The sequence below is a fragment of the Saccopteryx leptura genome, chromosome 7 (genome assembly GCF_036850995.1).
Source record: "Saccopteryx leptura isolate mSacLep1 chromosome 7, mSacLep1_pri_phased_curated, whole genome shotgun sequence".
NCBI classification, from domain to species: Eukaryota; Metazoa; Chordata; class Mammalia; order Chiroptera; family Emballonuridae; genus Saccopteryx; species Saccopteryx leptura.
The window spans coordinates 57,649,748-57,668,049 of record NC_089509.1 but is presented as its reverse complement, the minus strand read 5'-3'; the positions used below and the strand labels follow the sequence as shown (position 1 = coordinate 57,668,049).

At 44.2% G+C, this 18,302-nt stretch overlaps 1 protein-coding gene and 1 non-coding gene across 2 annotated transcripts in view; both read right to left on the bottom strand.

Annotated features, from left to right (window-relative positions):
• CYBRD1 (cytochrome b reductase 1) overlaps window positions 1-9,733 on the bottom strand; it is a 34,885-nt gene extending 25,152 nt beyond the window's left edge. Inside the window, exon 1 of the mRNA XM_066346601.1 lies at window positions 9,491-9,733. Within this exon, the coding sequence (XP_066202698.1) occupies window positions 9,491-9,683 (193 nt within the window). The 5' untranslated portion in view covers window positions 9,684-9,733. The remainder of the gene's footprint in view (window positions 1-9,490) is intronic.
• Window positions 9,734-12,898: 3,165 nt separating this feature from the next.
• Window positions 12,899-12,974, bottom strand: TRNAA-AGC (transfer RNA alanine (anticodon AGC)). Its single transcript has one exon. It is a non-coding gene; the product is annotated as a tRNA-Ala (tRNA).
• Between the last annotated feature and the right edge of the window lie 5,328 nt (window positions 12,975-18,302).

Here is an 18,302-nt window from a genome sequence, read left to right as displayed (position 1 = left end):
TTAAAGGCTTCTGCAAGAAGAGGGGTGTTTGTCTCTGACCCAAAAGGGCTCAGACAATTATGGATTTTTTTTTTTTTTGTATTTTTGTATTTTTCTAAAGTTGGAAACGGGGAGGCAGTCAGACAGACTCCCGCATGCGCCTGACCGGGATCCACCCGGCATGCCCACTAGGGGGCGATGCTCTGCCCATCTGGGGCGTCGCTCTGTTGCATCCAGAGCCATTCTAGCACCTGAGGCAGAGGCCATGGAGCCATCCTCAGCGCCTGGGCCAACTTTGCTCCAGTGGAGCCTTGGCTGCGGGAGGGGAAGAGAGAGACAGAGAGGAAGGAGAAGGGGAGGGGTGGAGAAGCAGATGGGCACTTCTCCTGTGTGCCCTGGCTGGGAATCAAACCTGGGACTCCTGCACACCAGGCCGACGCTCTACCACTGAGCAAACCGGCCAGGGCCAGACAATTATGCATTTTTAGCCCCTTTGTCTAGTTTAGAGTTTTTCTTTCTCTTCTTAGTTTCTTGCTCAGGTTAGGGTAATTCCTCCATCCTGCTTTATCTTTTATTCCTACCAGCTTTAATTTCTTGCTTATAAATTTTTATGTTGGCCAAAGTCTTTACATTTGTTCAATTTAGGTGGTGAGCACATAGCGACCTGTTTATTATTTTCTGTATGGTTGAAAGAATTCGTAACAGTTCCAAAGTTAAAACATTTTTGTAAGCTTGCAAACCCATAGCAAACTAGTCTAAACAACTAAATAGGCAGCTTGTGGAAATCTGAAGGGCTCTGATGAACGAGGCACGGAATTTTCAGCATCCATCTGGCAATAAGGAAGTTCTTCTGGATAGCTGAATTTGCTTCAAAACGCTCTCTGGATAAGTGAAGGATAATTGCAAAATGCTGCATTTGCAAAAGGTGTGTACCTGCTTTAAAAATGTATAAATACCCAAAATGTGGTGGACTTCAAGAGAAAAGGGCAAGCTTAACAAATCAAACCACATTCTTCAACAAGACTCTAGTCTCAACACTAAAAACTGCCTGGAGAGCAGTATTTAAATATTTCTTGCTTCTTTGGCTTGGCACTTACCTAGACAACAACATTCCTGAGGTTTAGTGGGAAAGAAGAAAAAGGTCTCACAAGCTTATGGGGAGGAGAAATGCTATCAAACAGCTACTTGTGACTGAAACAAGAGTTTTCTGTTAGAGATCCTAGTTGGCAAGACCCTCACTTCCCCCAGAAAATGAAGGGAAATATGAACACATACAGATGCCTGACTTACAATGGAGTTACATCTTAATAAAGCCATAAGCTGAAAATACTGTAATGCATTTAATTCAGCTAACCTACTGAACATCATAACTTAGCTTCGCCTACCTTAAATATGCTCAGAACACTTAGGTTGGCTTACAGTTGGGCCAACTCATCTAATACAAAGCCCACTTTATGAAAAAGTGCTGAACATCTCGTGTAATTTATTATGTGTATCACTTAAGCACTGTCATCAAGTGAAGAATCATAAGTTAAATCACCACCAGCTGGGGACCATCTGTATATGTGAGAAACACATTTAAAATCTTTTTCAAAAAAAATATTGATAGTGGGACATGCTATTGTGATAAATTTAAAAATAAAAAAAAATAAAAAAGAAATTGGGCAATGAAAAGGAAAATACAGCAACTTGAATTCTAATATATTATTATTATTTTTTAAGTGAGAGGAGGGAAGATGGTGAGACAGACTCCCACATGCACCCTGACTGCCTCAACCAGGATCTACCCTCAGCTCCCGTGGCCAGGCTTGGACCAACCAAGCCACTGGTTACAGGAGAAGAAGAGAGAGAGAAAGGGGATAGAGAGGGGAGAGAAATAGATGGTCGCTTCTCTTTTGTGCCCTGACCAGGGATTGATCCTGGGATGTCCATATGCCAGGCCAACGCTCTATCCACTGAGCAAACAGGTCAGAGTCTGAATTCAATTATTAAAAAAATTTCTCAGTTACTAGCTTGACCAAGTGGTAGCACAGTGAACTGAGCCTTGAACTGGGAAACTGAGGACTTAGTTTCAAAATCTCAAGGTCGCTGGCTTGAGCGTGGGGTCACTGACTAAGTTGGAGCACCCAGGTCAAGGCACATATGAGAAAGCAATCAATGAGCAACTAAAGTGACTCAATTATGAGTTGATATTTATCATCTCTCTCCCTTTCTGTCTGTCTATCCCTCTCTGTCACTCCCCCCCCCAAAAAAAATCTCAGTTCCTACATGAATAATCAGCTCAGGAATCTGAAAATATATATTCTCTAAGATGCAATAATCTTTGGTTTGACACCTGCTTTCAAGCCACATACCATTACAAAACTAACTATATATACATTTATCTCATAGCAGGTAATGCATATTTAGTATCTGTCCAAGCTTATGTGGGGAGAAGACTTTTTTGAGGGAGAAAAATATCCCCAAACACAGAAAACAGTTTAACTCTAGTTTTTTTTCACCATCACATCCCAGCATTTAGCACAGAGCCTGGCACATTGTAGGGGTCAGTGTGTGCTAAATAAATACATCTTAATAAAGTGCGCCAATTCATTCAACATTCTCCAGCAAATAAGCAGGTCCTCTTTTCAAATGCAACAATAACAAAACCTCAAGACAATCTGTACTGCTGACCCAAGTGTTAGCTCACATAAGACTAAAGGGCCCTTTCAAATAAGTAAAAAGTATTCTGCACTTAGACCCACCTAATAGATTCAGGTAAGCATTAAGTAAACCCTAAAATAAAATAAGAGTAGATTACTCAGTTTTAAATACACTGGAAATTTAAGACACTTATAAATTCTACTTAAATATGGTGAACCCATCACACTTTCCTTAGCTCTTTAAATAAAGTATTATTTTGCCTTCCTTGGTAGAACGGTCAGAGCAGTGTTACCAAGCTTTATAACTAATTTCCCTATGCACCCAAGAGTCTATCAGGACCTCAAGTTTAAATGTAAAAGCAGAGAACCCTCTTTACATAAACTTCTTGAAAAGATTCCTGCAGTGGCTATGGAAGAGAAACTGAACTTTGAAACATGCCTGTGCATTCATACTGCCTCAAAGCATAAATACCATGAAAAAGAAAACCTCTGGAGAATCAAAAAAGAAGGAAGTGATTGGGTGATTTGGAAGAATTATTTTAGCATCTTAGCACTAGAAGCATCTCTTTGAAATGACTGAAATCCTTATGAACTTGACTGGTTGGTACCAAATAGTATAAGAAAAGAGAAAAATTCAATTAATTAGCTAGACATATACAAATACCCCTTTATATGCTGCCCTTGGTTTAAAAGATTGGCCAAACTTTAATTAATTTAGTATATATTTATTGAATGCATATTATGGGTTATGTACTGTTCTATACACAATGAATATAGTAGTGAAATAAGCTCCCTCCTTCAGGAAGCTTACATTCTAGTAGGGAAAGATAAGCAATAAACGAATAAATAATTTAAGAAGTCAGTGGTCAGAATTTAGATAATATTGTATTTTGAATTTGGAGTCTATATAATTTGCTGATGAATTGGATGAGAATTATGGAAGAAGAGGAATCAAGGATGACCGCATAGCTTAGTCATAAACAGCTAGATTCTAGATTTTCAACCTTTTTCGTATCATGGCACACATTAATTACTAAAATTCTCTGGCACACTAAAAATAAATTTTTTTTTGCCTATTTGACAAAAAAAATTGGTATTATTTTAATTTACAAAAAAAATAATAATAGTAATTACTAATACTTTTTGCTTCAAAGTGACTTTTAAAAAAAATCAAGTGCCTATACTTACATATAAGGATTTCTGGTACCAAGAATTAGCCAATAAGATGCAACCTTATTATGTTGCATCTTAATAAGGTGCAATTCTGTTATATGATCTATGTACGTATGGGTCAAGACAGGGCATTCACATCAGATGGTTACTGTTGTGTTGGCTGTGGTCATTTTTCTCAGTTGACAATCTAAGGGTAAAGAGGTCCGTGTCACTGACTAAAAAGTCAGGTATTGTGTGTTTTAAAAACTCTGTGGCACACCAGTTGAACATTGCTGATCTAGAAGAATGAACTTATCGTCTACTGAGGTGGGAAGGCCTATGGGAGGAGTTGTTTTGGGGACATGAGGAAGATTGAGAGTTCAGATTTGGACATGTCTATGTGACATCCAAGTAAAGAGTTTGAGTAAACAGATGAATATTTGGGCCTGGAGTTCAGGGGAGAGATCCAGACTGAAATAAAAAAAAAAAACCCTAGAAGGTCTAATGAATAGATAGTGTATAAAGCTACGAGACTGGATAAGCTCATCACAAGAATGCATGTATCAGGAAAGAAGTGGTCAGAAGACGGAACCTTGAACACTCGAACCTTAAGTGATCAGGGAGGTGAGGAGGAGCCATCCAAGGAGACGAAAAGGAGTAGCCAGTGAGGAGAGAGGAGCCCAGAGAGCTGGGTGTCCTGGAAGTCAAATGAAGAAAGTGTCCCAAGGAGGAGGAAGCGGTCAGTTATGCCAAATGCTGCCTTCTGGTCAAGCAAGACGAGGACTGAGAACTGACTACTGGAATTAGCAATGTGGAGGCCATTGGCTACTCTACTAAGAGCAATTTTGGTGGAGCAGTAGAATAAAAGCCTGGCTAGAGCAGGTTCAAGGGCAAACAGGAGAGGAATTGGAAACACTGGTCCTGACAAAGAGTCCTGTGGTAAGGCAAGCAGAGGATTGAGGCAGTGCCTGAAGGGCAAATGTGGGGTCCTGAGTAGGGTTGTTTTTTTAAATGATAAAAATTATAACATGTTAAAAATAATTCATTTGGGAGAAACAATGACTCAGAAGGGAAAAGGAGAATTGATGACATGATGTCCTTAGGTAGGCAGAGGAGGCACAGATTGTAATTGGGCAGTACCATTTACAAGCTTGCGAACTTTAAAAAAAAAAATTTATTTTTTTATTAAGTGAGTGGTGGGAGATGGGGAGGCAGAGAGACAGACTTGCATGCACCCCACCAACCCACTAGGATCCACCTGGCAAGCCCCCTACAGGGGGATGCTCTGCCCATTTGGAGATGCTGCTCTTGTTGCTTGGCAATCGAGCTATTTCAGTGCCTGAGAAGAGGTCATGGAGCCATCCTCAGTGCCTAGGGTCAGACTGCTCAAACCACTAGAAACATGGCTGCATGAGAGGAGGAGGAGGAAGAGGAGGAGGAGGAGAGAGAGGGAGAGAGAGAGAGAGAGAGAGAGAGAAGGGGGAGAGGGAAGCAGTCACTTCTCCTCCTTGTGCCTTGACCAGAATCAAACCCCAGACTTCCACACCTCTGGTGGATGCTATGCCTTTGAGCCAATCAGCCAGGGCCATCCTGTGACCTTTAGAATAAAGATTTGTCTGTGATGTGATATAATGCCCATTATTTTGTGAGGTTGACTAATTGCTTCCAAACTTGCTCAACAGGAGACTCACTGAGAAAAAGAGAGGGTGCTTTTATTTTAAATGTTACTATCATTACACATGAGTGGCTGCAAAGTTGCATTTTGTTACTACCAATTTAAAGATGGTACAGAAATAATCACTCATTCTTTTAACAACTACTTATTGGCCTGCCATGTATCAGTTCTAGGTGTCATTCTAGGTGCTGGGGATACAACAGTGAACAAAACAATCACGTCTAAAACATTTTTATTAGTCATGTTATAAAGAGATCTTCATGCACATATTTGTAACAACAAAAAGTGTTTTGGATTGCTTTGCATTATCTCTTTATACTTTGTGAAAACCCTTGTTTCCCTAATATTGAAAGATTTTATTATCAACTGCATCCACATGGCTGGTTTTGGAGTAGGTATTTGGGACACTTTCTCCTTTTCTTCTTTGCTATGTTTTACCCAAGAGCTCTTTCAAATATATTTAACTTGTCTTAAAATTTGGTCACTTTTAGATGCGTTATTAGGATATCCCAACTGCCTTTTAAGAACTACTCTTAACTTCTTTTTGTTAGTCTTTGAAATGTTACTTAAGAATAGCTACATTCTCTCACAAAACCAACTTGGTATCATTATACTATTCAATTTCCCTTCCTTCAGTTTATACAGTAAAAAGAGTTCTACAAGTGGAAAAGTGAGGAGTGTAGAATTGCTGAGATGTCTTTTGCTAAACGTATAAACTTGAATTTTCTACCTTTTACAAAAGGACACATTCCACCTTGTCGAACCTTTTAAAAGGTCAACTGCCACTTTGAGAGTGCTCATTTGTTTCAGTCTTCTGTGGCCTTCTTTTCAAGGTTTGTTTCTCTGATTTCCTGGCAGTATACCTATTTCATGGGAAACATTCCTTTTAGAGAGGCACAAAGCCTCTTCTAAAGTTCTCTTTGAGACTCTTCCTCATTCATGTTCACTAGATTTCCTACTAGTTTAAAATTTTATTTTGGTTTTCAATATTCTATAGTCTGTCATACTTCATTTTAGAATACAAATATTTTTCCAAAGTATACTTAGAGAGGGAGCAGAGACATTTATTTTGTAACTCGACGTTAGCCTTGCTTTCTTTAGACTTCACTTTTTAAAGGTGTTTCAAAGGCCTCGCACTTGTTCTCACCGTTTCAACTACTGTTTACTGTTTAAGCATTTTAGGCTTAATCATTTGTATGTACTTTAGTTTTTCCTTCCTCCTCTCTAAATACTTGTGTATCACAGAACTCAATTATATCATATCCATTATTAGAGATCTGAAATAGCATAGCCTAAACATTTTCTCCCTGAAGCAAGCAATGCCACATAGAAAAAAAGTCTGTTACAACACGACTACTTTGTAACATTAAGTGTTTCTCTCCTGGCCTATAAAATCAACTATCTATTCCTAACCCCTCCCTGTATATAAGGAGGTGAAAGTAGGCCAAGATTTATAAGAACTTGAGAGTACTATGCATGTGCCTATATGTATGAAAAAGTTTATGTTCATGACAATTAAATGTACTAAATGTTTAAATGCTTTGCAAATCTGGAATCTAAACAGTAAACAGGATAGGTAATGTTGACAGGACAAACATTCCAAAACTAATACAAATAGAATAATGAAGCTAAAAGAAAACTAGGTTACTAGAAAAGCAGATGAAAATTTCCAAAACATACACTTAAACATTTTTTTGCCCCAAGTGAGGATAAACATATTAAGAAAAGTCCAAATTTTAAAGAACTAGAAATCCTTTTAGGAAAACTGTAATGAACTCCAATATGAATGAAATGTTCCAAAATGTATTTTAAATGAAGCCTTTTACTTCTCTAAAAAGAATTATTTTTCAGAAAATAAGCATATTTCCATAAAAGCAGAGAAATCAACCTTAAAAATAAGGCCATGGAAAAACACACTACTTCTGAGTGTTAGGTGCTTAACTGCTCTGTGCCTCAGTTTACACTTATATGTGTAAAATAATGCACTTAGTGAGCACACAGAAAGTACTCAATAAATGAAAACTTGTTTTTGACTTTGTCTCTCCTTTGGTTAAGTCAGGATACAATTAGTACCACCTGTGCTTCCCTTACCCTCAATTATGAAAAGACAGTCCACAACAGTTTGGAAGGTTTCTTGGTATTAGGAGCTGCTCTGAACAGTTGGCTGGAAGAGATGAAGAGATTGCTCCTACTACTTGGAGTAAACAGAGGTGGTGACAGTGTTGGCCAAACTTAAGGGCTCCCCCATAAGGAAAGAGTGCTTTTGATGACAGCGACTTTGGAACTTGAGTATGTGTTTTTCATTTTAGCTTAATGAGAAATGATAGGGACATAATGCAATGAAATAACTCACAGCCCAATGCCAACCTCACGCAGGAAAGCATGCAGACGGCGGCTAGGCATTAGCAGCAAGGTCCGTCACTACATCTCAGAGTGGGAGAACGGGGCGACACTGCCAAAGGCTGCAGCACGAGTTTTAAACAAAAACTAAAAATCTTTTCCGTAGGAATGAGATGGGCACTTTTTTGTTCGCTTGTATGTTGAAAGTTAAATATTGGTGAAGAAGTCAGCCTCCTCTGAGGCAAGGCTCGAGGGTGCAGCCAGTGGGTTCAGGTTTCCAAACCCCGTTCACTCCTCCCCACACCGATCCACCACATTCTAGCTTTTTCTAAATACTTCCTCTGCCAGGGCCCTGACTTAGTGCTTGGAAAGTGGTTTCGAATAAATAGCATTTGCACCACTAGCTAGACGTTCCTCCAGGGAAGGAAACTTAGGACATTGAGAGACACTATGCGATAACAAAAATTGCTATTCATTCTTGGTTGCCAGAGGAGGGTGGGGAGGGGGTAGGCAGGCGAAACGGGTGAAGGAGGTAAAGAAATACAAACTTTCAGTTACAAAATAAACAAGCCCTACGATGTACTACTGTACAGCATGGTGACTATAATTAACGATCAAGTATTGTGTTACTGAAAATTGCTAAGAGAGTAGATCTTAAAAGTTCTCAACACAAGAAAAAAATTTAAAGCTATGTGTGATAATGGATGACAACTAAATAGACTTCTTGTGGTGATCATTTAGCTGGATGTATATATATAATGAATCAATATGTTATATACCTAAAACTAATATAATGTTATATGTCAGTTATATGTCCAAAAAAGTAAATAAACTCCCATCGATTATAAGCCCTTCCTCCCTCCGCTCCCGCCTCAGCCGAGAGAATGCAGGCCCGGAGCTGGCACACCGCGCGCGGGCCCAACTCCAAAACGCAGCAATCTTCAGAGACATCCTGGCCAGAGGCCACGCAGCCAGGGACCCCTAAGGGGATCTTCCGCCCCGAGCTCGTGGCAAGCGCCCAAGAGGAAGCCCCGAAGAAGAAATGTGCCATCGTAGCCACATAAACAAGTTGGGCTTAAGACTGAACGAGGACCAGACGTGGGGCCGCGGAAACGCCTTTCGGAGCCCTGGCTGCTCCCCGGCGCGGCTGAGTGCGCGCTCTCTCAGGAGTGAACACGGAGCGGCCGCTTCACGCAGGCTCCACCGAGACGCAGCTCCTCGCGCCTCCGTCTCCCCGGTCGCCTGGTTCTCTCCATCTGGGGCCCCGAGCAAGTTCAGCGAAAGGCCTCCCCGAAAAAGCGGCTCTGCGCCCTGGCCGCGCAGGCCCCTGGCTTTCCCCGGCGCGTGGGGCCGCCGCGGCGGGGCCGGGCCGCACGGCGCTTCTCCACTCGCGTTTCTGGTGTGGCCGGGGCGCCTCCAGTGCGTCCCAGGCCACTCGCTGCAGAGGGTTAACCAAGTGGGGCTGCGCCCCCGCCGCCGCCCCCGCGATCGCCGACGTCGCCCGGTCGCGGCTCCGCGCGCCCCCGCCCCCTCTCCGGGCTCCCGCGTCCGGCCGAACCCCACTCGCCTCCGTCCCCCCGCCGGCCCCGGCCGCGCCCCGCACCACGCTCCCCGGCCCCCACGCGCCCTGTATCCCGCTCGGTTCCTGCGCGGGAGCCCCGGCCCGCGCCTCCCTCCCCGCCGCCCCCTGGGGGCCCAGTACCGATGCCCTGGATGAAGACGAAGCCAGTGACCACGAGCACCGGGTGCCAGTTGAACTCGAGGGCAGTCCCGTCCCAGCCGAGCCCCTCGCGGTAGTGGAGGACCCAGACGAGGGTGAAGATGACCGACAGGAAGCCGACCAGCAGCGCCGACACCAGCAGCCCCAGGAAGCCCCGGTAGCCGTCCATGGCCATCAGCGCCCCATGCTCCGCGTCGCGGCAGCGGCGTCGGGACTGGCCGGGCGGCGGTCGCGGGCCTGGACTCCGTGGAGCAGTCTCCGCCCGGGGGAGGGGCCTTCGTGACGGCCTGCCGGGGCTGTGGGGCCTCCAGGGGGTGGGTAGTGGCCCGGACTCAGAAACCCGCCCCTCCTCGGGGACCTCGTGGCGCCCGAGAGCGCTGGCTGCGAGGTGGCCGCCCTCCGGCTCGGCACCCAGGTTGCAGAGGACTGGGACATCCGATCCAGTTAGTTGCTGAGAGTGAGAGCTCGGAGGATTCCATACACACCTCTTTCTTTTAACTCTTCCCTTGTCTCTTATGGTGGCGTTGTGTATGTGATTTTGATTAACGAAGCGTTCTGAACCCCAGTGCTGGAGGACCGGCCGTCTTTGATGCCAAGAATGTGCCAAGGAGGAACCTTTGGGATGGGCTGGGCTTGACCCGGCCCTGGCACGGAAACTTCTTGCAGTTTGCGCTTTAGAGAGAAACCCTGGGCTTGCGTATGTAATGTGATAAAAGGGATCTGAAAAGCACCTCCCAGTTCAAACCTACCTGGACCAAAACCCCACCTTGATGAAGTGAAGGTCACCCCTGCCCTCTTCCCAAAATTATTATCACCCACTTTTACTGGACAAGTGTCTGTGTTACCTTTGCTATTAAAGAAAACAGGGCTCTGGCCGTTAGGACTTCTAGATTGCATTTGGGAACGTTCACTTCTAGACTTCTGTTGTAGCTCTTTTCCAAAAACTAGTTTACCATAGTGTCTTACTGCCATTTTGGAAGACCTTAGAATGTGTGGAAAATGTATAGGGGTGATTTTCAATGGAAAAGACAGGTTTTAGGCCATAAAAGTAAGAGTGCAAAACCCTAGTAGGATTGCAGGGTTAACAGCTAAGAGTAAGAGGATGCAGACCTCCTCCATGTCATTATTTTTCCCTTGGAGAGAGAAAGAGAGGAAAAGAAGCACATGGAATAGAAGGACCCTTCCTCAGAGTACAAGGCTTTATGTGGTCTGGGCCAGCCTAGCCTTCCACTTGAATCCTTCACCACAACCTGACTGGCCCTGATTCCTCTGCTGTAAACTTCTCTTCCAGCTCCTGACCACTCCCTACCACGTCCCTGCCTTTAAATTTGCCTAACCCCATCTCCACCCAGAAACCTCCACTGAATCTACCTATGTCCCCCACTTCTCCATGCAATCAATGCCTGTCTGCATCATTCTTTTTTTTTTTTGGATGGTAACCAAGTAATAGTTTACTCAGATTCAGCACACTTCCAAAAACAAGTAAATAATTCACAAATAAGAATAAGTAGTCAATGAGTGGGACAACAGATGTTGTCCTTCTCCCTCACCTTTCTCTCCCTTTTTCTCTCTGTCTTTATAAAAATTAATAAAAATTAAGCCCTGGCTGGGTAGCTTGGTTGATTGGAGCATCATCCCAGAGCGTGGAGGTTGCCAGTTATATTACCCCGTCAGTGTACATAAAGGAGCAGCTCCATGTTCCTGTCTCTGTCTCTCTCTCCTTCTCTCTCTCGGGCTCCAGTGGAGGGAGGGCTGAGAGGACTAGAGCTATGAGAAGAATGTGAAGGTGGTGGCCCAGGGAGAGACCCCGGGGGGTGGGGGGCAGCCACTGGAACTGCTGTACTGAGTCATTCTCCAATACTGCAGTTGCCATCTTTCTTGGGTAGAGCAGCTCTGGCATCACTTTTCAAGATGTGATATAACCATCTGTTCCTGTGGCTGTCTCCACTTCCCATATTGCCCCTTGAGGGTATTAACTGTCTGATTTATCATTTTATTCTCCTTGATACATAGTTACTCAGCAAATGTTTGCTGGGAGATGAATGGGACTGAATGTATCAGTCAGGGTTCCGGCAGGAAACTGATGGCACATTTCAATTGGGCAATTTAATAACGAACAGAACTAGTATATACAAAGTTGTGGGCAGGGTGCGGGGAAACCACAGCGTTTTGCAGTGACCAGGCCTGAAGGGGAGAGGGCTACTGCAATCCAGAGAGATAGGACCTTGTGGAGAGGTAAGTCTGTTTGGGGCTATGGCCTTGAGTTGAGGGATGCAGTTAGCCTGCAGGGACCCCACAGGGAGAGAGAATGGGAGCCTTACTCCCCTCCCCTCTAATCTCCTGCCCAGTCAAATGACTTAATTTAATCAGAAGCCAGAGGGCATTTGTATGGCCAGCACGTTGTGGTCATTCACACTTAGGTTCTCATTAGATTCAGGCAGACAGTAAAGAAACAGTGGAGCCAAAGAATGGTGGGCCATTCCTTTATTCAAGTCTTGCACCGGCCGACGAGCAACACACAGAGAAAACACTTCCCTTTCACTAAGGGCTTCCAAAGCCACTGACACATTATCTGGTTCCACAAACAGAAAAATCTTCTCCGGTCCCTCCTAGAATCAAAGGCCCCACCTGTCTCAGCGGAGCTTGCAAAAGCCCCTCAGCTCTGGTTCCCCATCTGCACACGTTTTCCTCTCTCTGCACAAACTGGCTTCTTCCTCAGCACTCTGCATTCTCTCCTCTCTCACTCTGCAAACATGGCTTTCCTCTTCCTCTTCTGTTCTCCAAAAACTTTCTGGCATGAAAACCTCTGCTCCAGCAAACATTAGCAAAACAACAGCTCTTCCCAAGCAGGAAGGTAATTGGCAATTTCACGGACCCACAAATACCTGGCGCTGCCCAGCCCCCAACTCAAACTATAAGTAAGGAAACGTGAAAATCATATTTTACAAACTTATTTGCCCAGCAGCAGTCGATGTAGTCCATCCAGTAGGTCGCCTTCCCAGGGCACACAGCAGAGTGGAGAAAGGTAAGAGGAGATCTGGAGGAATAAAAGAAACTCACTGAATCTTCCAGTTTGATCTTTTCAGACATTTTTTTTTTTTTGTATTTTTTTCTGAAGCTGGAAATGGGGATAGACAGTCAGACAGACTCCCGCATGTGCCCAACCGGGATCCACCCGGCATGCCCACCAGGGGGCGATACTCTGCCCCTCTGGGGCGTCCCTCTGTTGCGACCAGAGCCACTCTAGCGCCTGGGGCAGAGGCCAAGGAGCCATCCCCAGCGCCCGGGCCATCTTTGCTCCAATGGAGCTTTGGCTGCGGGAGGGGAAGAGAGAGACAGAGAGGAAGGAGAGGGGGAGGGGTGGAGAAGCAGATGGGCGCTTCTCCCGTGTGCCCTGGCCGGGAATTGAACCCGGGACTTCCGCACGCTAGGCCGACGCTCTACCACTGAGCCAACCGGCCAGGGCCTTTTCAGACATTTTTGGTTCCTGAGTGCTACAAAGAGTTTGTTTAATTTTATGCTGCTTCTCTCTCTCTTTTGGAACCCTTAGCTAGTAATTTTTAACAACAATGTCCCCTATCCCTATTCTTTTCTCTACAAGTATCTAGTCCTTGTCCTCAGTTAACTTCTTCACCCCCTTGACCCAACACCTTCACCCAGCTCTTGAATTAATTTGCTCTGTAGCAGCAGCGAATAATTTCTGGGATCCCAGACCCCACTTCACTAAAGCATAGCCGAATGGTATGGATAGTGTTGACTCATCTTGAAGTTATGAGCTAAACTGAGAGAATTTCAACTTTTGAGTTGTCCTTTTAGGACCTAACTTTGATGAAATTTGTCACTGAAACAGGAAAATTTTCACTAAATATTATTGTAATGTTAACAGCGTTTTAAAACAAAGTTGTCGATTACAAAGTTTCACTCAGGATATTCTGTCAGCAATACTAAGAATTCCTGATACGCGTGTAGAGGGAGAATGGGACATGGGGAAGGAGCATTGGACAACATAGCCTTCCTAGAAATCTGTGGTTCTGGAAACACGTACATGTTGACACAGATTTTTATTGTTCCTGATACAGACATTGAATGCAGAGTGAGGAGATAAAGTGGGAAAAGGTGAGAAAAGAAAATCCAGATGCCCCGTGCGGCATCTATAAACTTCCATGCAGTAATGTGGTGTTCTTTTGGTACAGACATCCAGTATTCTAATGTAAAGTACAGTAAGTTGTGCATGGTTGTTTACTTTGTTGGTTAAATGCAGAGGTGGATTTAACCAGGGAACACTGGGTGCACACCCTGGGCCCTGACTTCTGAAGGACCCTGCAAAACCCCAAACTTCACACTTTTTTCTAATGACACCAAGTTTGGTTTCATATGTGCTATTTTAACATTATTAGTACATAATATTTTTTATTTATTTAAAAATATGGTTAACATGTATTTTTATTTTCTCTATCTCTCTCTCCTTTTTTAAGGAGTCCAATATTTTCTTCTGCGCCCAGGGCCTCAACCACCTTAATTGGCCTCTGGTTAAATGGGCCATTTTTTAAACTTTTTTTTTTTTTTTTTGTATTTTCTGAAGCTGGAAACGGGGAGAGACAGTCAAACAGACTCCCGCATGCACCCGACCGGGATCCACCTGGCACGCCCACCAGGGGGCTACGCTCTGCCCACCAGGGGGCGATGCTCTGCCCCTCCGGGGCGTCGCTTTGCCATGACCAGAGCCACTCTAGCGCCTGGGGCAGAGGCCAAGGAGCCATCCCCAGCGCCCGGGCCATCTTTGCTCCAGTGGAGCCTCGGCTGCGGGAGGGGAAGACAGAGACAGAGAAGAAGGAGAGGGGGAGGGGTGGAGAAGCAGATGGGTGCTTCTCCTGTGTGCCCTGGCCGGGAATCGAACCCAGGACTTCTGCACGCCAGGCCGACGCTCTACCACTGAGCCAACCTGCCAGGGCCCATTTTTTAAACTTTTAAATGTTAACTGTGGCCCTGGGGGGGGGTATGCTCAGTGGATAGAGCGTTGGCCTGGCATGCAGATGTCCCTGGTTCGATCCCCTATCAGGGCACATATCAGAAGCAACCATCTGCTTCTTTCCCCCTTCCTCTTCTCTCTCTCTTCCCCTCCCACAGGGGCACTGACGATAGCTCAGTTGATTCAAACATTAGCCCCAGATGGGGGGAGGGTGGCGGGTGGGTCCTGGCTGGGGCGTCTGTTTGAGTCTGTCTCACTAACTCCCCTCCTCTCACTTAAAAAAATGTTGATTGTTCTATTCTCCACCTTTCTTTGCTTTACTGTGTGCCCTGACAGGTTCCTTGCCCACTGGCTTTCAGAGGGCAGGAAGAGAGGTCGAGCTGTATGTCCCACTGTGCCTCCTTGCCAGAACAAGATTTTTGCACTGGTTGCATTCCTTTTGCCACAACTTTCAAATGTCGCCTCTTCCACAGCTACAGCTCTCCTGGGTCTAGTAACACCAGGAGCCCTTGCTTCTACAGGCGTACGTGACCACTGGCCGCCTGCTCTCACTTGTGCAGGGTCTTCACCCTTTTTTGTTGTTTTTTTTTTTTTTAAGTCTGTTTGCACCTCTGTAGCTAGTCCTTTTATTAAATTCTCTTCCATTACATCCTTTGTGTAAACCAGCTGTTTCCTGCAGGACCCTGACGGAGAGAAATAGAAAAATACTCTTGCCTAATGCTGTTTCCTGAATCCCACTCCATTATCAGTGCTTTCTGAGGATACATTATGAAGGAAAGAGTATATGAAATGAGACAATCACAAGCAAGAGAAATAAGCTCATACAACTTCCTATCCTTCCTTCTACTAGACGAGAGACTTGAGGATTAGAAAGCTGTCCCGGATGACTAAAATAAAGCAATTTACAGCTGATCCCAGATGACTAAAATGAAACAACTAAGGTGACACTGTGACTCATGACATAAGCCAAGCTCAGACAATGGTCAAAGACTCCTTAGCAAAATAAAGCGAGAGTTACAATTTTGAAATGAACACAGTCAACTGATGTTAGTGGAGGAGTATACATTCCTCATGTGAGGCTAGACTGCTTTGTCTTCAGGGAGAAAACCCAGTGTCAGCTTTGCTGAGATGCTTCTCCCCTGAGGGCACTGGTGAGGAGATGATCCCCAGCACTGCCTGTGTGAAGACTGGTTGTGGAAGTGACCTCAACCACCTCCCAAACTCAGGAGGTTCTCAGGGTCCATGCCCCTAAGAGGGCAAGGCTGAAGCAAGCGAAGATTTCATTCGCATCTGGCTACAGCCCAAGGAAATCCAGTTTGGAAGCAGGCAGGAAGTAAATCTTTTTCCCTAGGGAGCAAAACAGCACACAGACTGGGATGCAGACACAAGGAAAAGCGGATGCCTGGGTGATCATGGAGAATGAGGAGAGCACTTTCAAAGGTGCCCAAGCAAAACACCTAACTCAGCAGAGCCTCTTCCCCTGCTACACTCAGGGTGGAGGGGGCTGGGGACTAAGAATAGGTCAAACCAAAGCATTACTTCTGTTCCTTCCGCACTATAGCACTTCGTAAGATCTACCTGAACCTTCGTTCAGTTTTTAAAATTGCTTCCATCATCATCCTCCTTAAGTTAGGTTTGGGGATAACTACCTGGTGAGGCAGAAAGCACTTAGGAAAGAGATTGATAACTCTTTCTAATTATCTTACATCTTCCTAATCTTCAGGCAAGACAAAATTACAATGACACCAACCCTCCCCTACATTATGAGCCCAAACTTGGTGGAGGTGACATTGATCAATAAAAGTATTGAATATATAGGTTTTAGGTAAACATTTCTATAGCATTCAAACTATTGATTATGTTATGTACCCATCACCCAAAGTCAAATCATTTTCCATCACCGTATATTTGTCCCTCTTTACTCCCTTTCCCCCACCTCTTACATTCCCCTCCACCTGGTAACTACTTCACTTTTATCTATGTCCATGAGTCTCAGTTTTATATTCCTCATGTGTGAAATCATACAGTTCTTAGCTTTCTCTGATTTATTTATTTCACTCAGTATAATGTTCTCAGTGTCTATCCATGTTGTCGTAAATGGCAATATGTCATCATTTTTCATGGCTGATTAGTATTTCATTGTATATATGTACCACATCTTCTTTATCCAGTCCTCTACTGAGGGACACTTTGGTTGATTCCATGTCTTGGCCACTGTGAATAATGCTGCAATGAACATGGGGGTGCATGTGTCTATATGTACCAATGTTTTTGAGTTTTGGGGGTAGGTACCCAGTAGAGGGATTGCTGGGTCATATGGTAATTCTATCCTTAAATTTTTGAGGAACCCCCATGCTTTCTTCCATAACAGTTGTACTAATTTGCATTCCCGCTAGCAGTGAATGAGGGTTCCTTTTTCTCCATATCCTCTCCAACACTTGTTATTACCTGTCTTGCTGATAATAGCCAATCTAACAGGTGTGAGGTGATATCTCATTGTAGTTTTGACTTGCATTTCTCTAATAGCTTCTCTAATAGCGTCTTTTCATATATCTGTTGGCCATTTGTATGTCCTCTTGGGAGAAGTGTCTGCTCAGGTCCTTTCCCCATTTTTAAATTGGGTTGTTTGCTTGTTTGTTGCTGAGCTTTGTGAGTTCTTTATATATTTTGGATATTAACCCCTTATCAGAGCTGTTCTTTGCAAAATATCATCTCCCATTTAGTTGGCTGCCTTTTTGTTTTGTTGTTATTTCTTTGGCTGTGCAGAAGCTTCTTAGTCTGATATAGTTTTTTTTTTTTTTAATACAGAGACAGAGATAGTGTCAGAGAGGGGGATAGATAGGAACAGACAGACAGGAACGGAGAGAGATGAGACGCATCAATCATCAGTTTTTTGTTTTGACACCTTAGTTGTTCATTGATTGCTTTCTCATATGTGCCTTGACCACAGGCCTTCAGCAGAACAAGTAACCCCTTGCTTGAGCCAGTGATCTTGGGTCCAAGCTAGTGAGCTTTTTGCTCAAGCCAGATGAGCCCGTGCTCAAGCTGGCGACCTCGGGGTCTCAAACCTGGGTCCTCCGCATTCCAGTCCAATGCTCTATCCACTGCGCCACCGCCTGGTCAGGCTAGTCTGATATAGTTTTATTCATTTATTTTTTCCTTTACTTCCCTTGCCTTTGAGGTCAAATTCATAAATTGTTCTTTATGGCCATGGTTCATGAGTTTAGTACCTATGTTTTCTTCTATGTAATTTATTGTTTCAGATCTTATATTTAGGTCTTTGATCCATTTTGAATTAATTATTGTGCAAGGGGACACACTGTTGTCAAGCTTCATTCTTTTGCATGTGGCTTTTCGATTTTCCCAGCACCATTTATTGAAGAGGCTTTCTTTTCTCTCTTTCTCTCTCTCTCTCTCTCTCTCTTTTTTTTTTTTTTTTTGGCCCCTTTGCCATAGATCAGGGGTTGGGAAGCTTTTTGGTGGAGAGAGCCATGAATGTCACATATTTTAAAATGTAATTCCATGAGAGCCATACAACGACCCGTGTACGTTACACATTATCCAATAAAAATTTGGTGTTGTCCTGGAGGACAGCTGTGATTGGCTCCAGCCACCTGCAACCATGAACATGAGCGGTAGGAAATGAACGGATTGTAATACATGAGAATGTTTTATATTATTAATGTTATTATTATTATTTTTATTAAAGATTTGTCTGCAAGCCAGATGCAGCCATCAAAAGAGCCACTTCTGCCTCGTGAGCCATAGGTTCCCAACCCCTGCCATAGATGATTTGTCCATATATATGTAATTTCATTTCTGGGC